This window comes from Nanorana parkeri, unplaced genomic scaffold, assembly GCF_000935625.1.
Source record: "Nanorana parkeri isolate BGI_ZX_2015 unplaced genomic scaffold, ASM93562v1 scaffold760, whole genome shotgun sequence".
Lineage (NCBI taxonomy): Eukaryota > Metazoa > Chordata > Amphibia > Anura > Dicroglossidae > Nanorana > Nanorana parkeri.
Window position 1 is genome coordinate 592,197 of NW_017307028.1, and position 4,022 is coordinate 596,218.

Below are 4,022 nucleotides of genomic sequence, written 5' to 3' on the forward strand. Positions count from 1 at the left end.
CCACAAACAAGGCAATGTAAGAGCAGGAATTAGTCATTACAACAAGAATTTACAAGCAGCAGGGTTTGAAATTGTATATGCATGCTTCCTGGAGCCAAAGAACAAATGTATGCGCATCTGCAATGTGATTCCTCTCCAAAGCATGCACCATAACTTATTTACATTCATTATTTTTTAATGACACAGTTGAGAACTGTTCATGTTACTTTTTTCATGGGCATTAACAGTTAATTGTTCAAGATAAACTTTCAGGAGTCTTCCCCCTTCTTTGGGACCCCTAAAAGCATGCCCTAAAAAATTTAAGTGTATCTATAGCAAAAACTCTGAAGGGAAATCTCTATAACTGAAGCAAAACAAACGACAAACGCACTCAACAATTTGTTACCAGTTATACAGTAAGGTGCACACGAAATGGGCTTTGAACAGTAGAACAGTAATCTATAACTGAGCCCCGGACAGCATCCAAAACTAGAAAGGAGTTACAATCCTTCCCCATACTATCCAACACAAAAAAATAGTTTTACATACAGAGAAATGTCACTGTTCCGTCGAACAGCAATCCTCTGGTGCCCGGGCATGTATGGGTGTAGACTGGGGCCTTCCACACTTTAGAGCAATAGTCCAAAGAGAGAAGCCGCACACTAGAGTACACCAACAACAATTTTTTAATCCACAAGGAAAAGAATATCCAGTCCATTGAGACTCTCCATCTAGAGGGCACCAACTCTAACATGTTTCACCCGTTAAGGGCTTAATCATAGAGACATCAATGTCTCTAAAATTAGGCTCTTGATGGGTGAAACGCGTTATTCCTTTCCTTGTGGTTTAAAAATTTGTTGTTGGTGGTGGACTCTGGAGTGTGGCATCTCGCTTAAAATTTTTTTTGCCATTCGTACAGCACTAGCATTTATAGATGGTGCTGAGAAACAGAGGAATTTCCGAAGCTCCTCAACTTCATCTAGTGGCGCTAGTGCAGTGCAAACAGCATTCACCCAGCTACATGCTGGTCAGAACATTTATAAATCAGCCCCTATCTGGTGCAAATATATAAAATGTCATGTACAGTGCTCAACTGTGTTACTACAAGTGCACTAACATGGCTACTATCACCTTACACATTATTCTTACAGCGTGAATTAAAAATATTGGGTTTGGATTCTGATTCTGGGTTTGCCACCAGTTTGATGGCATACATTCAGACACTGGAGGGTATGCTGCTTAGCAAACTATGTTGGTTAGTGAATTAGCTGTATGTGCACTGCCACAGCAGTGAGCATCACACACACTTATGTAGTGAATAGTGTGAGAGTGCATTTTGGTTCTTCATTCTCGTTTACAGACACATTGGGGTGAGATTTACTAAAGGCAAATAGGCTATTCACCAGAGGATTTTCTATTAGTTTGTTGAATGAAGTAAAACTCTGCTGACTTCTATGATCCAATCGTGTTCAAGTGTTCCTTGCATGTGATTACCTATTCTTTGCAAATGAATTTTCACCTTATTCAGTACGCTAAGGGAAAATTCCCTTGCAAAGTGAACAGCCTATTTCCCTTTAAAAAATCAACCCCATCGATGAGACACCAATGTGTGTGCTATGTGTGAAAGCACTGTATCATTTTATTTTCATTTTGCATGTGTACAGTTTTTTGCAGCAATGTTTCCAATTTGTCAGTAAGAGTTTTTATTTCCTCCACAGGATAGTGACAATCTTTGGTGGGATGCCTTTACAACAGAATTTTTTGAAGATGATGCAACGTTAACACTGTCATTTTGTTTAGAAGATGGACCAAAGAGATACAGTAAGTGATTCAAGTGTTTGTTACTAGAAACGCAGCTCTATTTTGCTTATGGATAGTGCTGGAGAGTTGACGTATCGGAGAGCCGTCCCCCGAGGTCCCTGCAGGCAAAGAATCCAGCTCCTCTTCCCCCACCTTCTGCTGCTTTATCAATGATATCATGAATATGGAAGTTTAACAGGAAGACTTAAGCAAGATTGTAATAGCCATAATTATTGGTTATTTTAGAAGCTGATTTATGACCCAGACAACTATCCTCCTCACTAAATGTCAGCTTTGGGAGGAATGATCTCATAACTGTAGTAGACATGTGCAGCCGCAAAAAATTTGTTTAGTTTCATTTCGTTTCGTATTTCGTTTATTTTGTATTTCCGAAATCGGGTCCTGTATGTGTTTCATTTTGGGTTTCGGATTCAGATCAGATACGAATTCGGATCGGATTCGGAATTCAGATTCGGAATTCGGCCGAATTTCCGAAATTTGGGGTTTTGCGCTAATCAGGGACTAATGTACGTACGCACGTACGTAGCAGAATTGGCACAGTTGACATTTCTGGTTGCTGTGCTCTAGTCTTCACTATTAAAGGGACATTAAAATCCTTTTCTTATTTTTGTATCCGTTTAAACGTTGACGGTGCATGCACAGGAACATGAAGTAATGTTTTGTTTTTATTTTCACATGCTATGAAATCCTCTTTTTTAGGTAATTATCGTAAATTTCTAATTTAGTTACTGTTAGGACGAAATTCGTCCTGAATCCGAAATTCCGAATCCGAAATGTCTGAATCCATGAATTTCCGAAATTTCATCCGAATTTCGATTCGGAACGAAACGAATCAGACATGTCTAAACTGTAGCAAGGTCTCACTCTTTGGCAAGTTCTGTGCTAAAGATCTGATGGCTAACTGACATCTGCAGAGAATGGAATATAACAGTCTGTATATCCTTGATTTTAGTATATATTTATTTTCTTTTTTTAAAGTAGCATTAAAGCTAAATTGTATTCCATAGGGAATAAGGGATGGAACTTGTGAAAGTAGACATTGTTTCCTATCATGTCTCTAATAACCTCTACGAGTAAGCAGAGATTATTAGTCTTAAAGCGGACATGTAGATATGGCAAAAGTAATGGTTATAGGCCAAATTTTAAGAATCTTAACATTTTCTTCCAAAGTAAAGACAGATTATGAAGTTATTTCACCAGTTGTGTGTATTCTTTTTAGTTTAAATTCCTGGGCTGTACTGTATGCTGGCAGTATTTCCAAAGTAAGCGTAAAGCATCTAAATTATTCAGCTGAGTAATATTTTAAGGTAACTAGCTTATTTGCACTTAAAAGTAGAGCTTCTGTATATGATATGACAGTATGCTGTTACAAACATGTGGTTTTCATGTAGCATTTAGTCTTCACAGTTTATATAACAGATGGCAGCCAATAACACAAGTTTCACACTTTGAGGTATTAGTTTTACTCATAAAACAGTCTAAATAAAATGTACAAGCAGGACTTGTTTTTTATTTAAAGATACAAAAATCTGCATTTTATTCATTATTAATTGGTTATAAATGGCGTATTTACAGACTATAGCATTTCACAAATAAAAGAAACAAGTGCTCGTTTATCATTTCTGACTAGCACTGTCGCACTGACCTGTAGTATGGTGACCAGTTCACTTCCAGATACAGAATTAGGACCAATTTAGCCGTGAGCCACACAAACATAGGGAGAACGTAGAAACTCCATGCCGTGACTCTAACTGGAACCTAATACACATCCTAGCGCTGTAAGGCTATAAAAATGAACTACTTAGATATCATTCAGCCCACTATATTGTAGAGATATGTGCAAGTGTGGGGAGAGAGAGTTGCACCCATGTAGGTTTTCTCTTGGTGTTTCTCATTCATTAGTAGCTAAGTGATGTGAATATGTGTGATCTGGCTAATGGGTTGGCAGTTTCGGCAATCCGAATGATCATCATAGTATCCTTGACCTGACACCTGACAGTGAACACAGTAGATGCAGCAATTGAAGCGCCACATCAATTAAAATAGTTGAGATACAACTTTATTCCATTATGGTCAGGGGACATTCAAGTAAAGTAGTCAACGTGTTTCTGGATCCAAAACAGTCCCCCTTCATCAGGGCTTCATGTGGTGGTTTAACTCCTACATCTACTATGTTCTATATATTGTAGAGTCATTCACAAACTCATATATATATATATATA

General features: G+C 37.9%; 1 protein-coding gene across 5 annotated transcripts in view; it reads left to right on the forward strand.

The window, feature by feature from the left end:
• The window catches only part of LDB2 (LIM domain binding 2), a 273,961-nt gene that overhangs the window by 117,637 nt on the left and 152,302 nt on the right, over positions 1–4,022 (forward strand). For all 5 annotated transcript variants that reach the window (XM_018564570.1, XM_018564568.1, XM_018564571.1 and 2 more), the window contains exon 2: positions 1,698–1,800. In XM_018564570.1, coding sequence (XP_018420072.1) covers positions 1,698–1,800 — 103 coding nt within the window. The remainder of the gene's footprint in view (positions 1–1,697; positions 1,801–4,022) is intronic.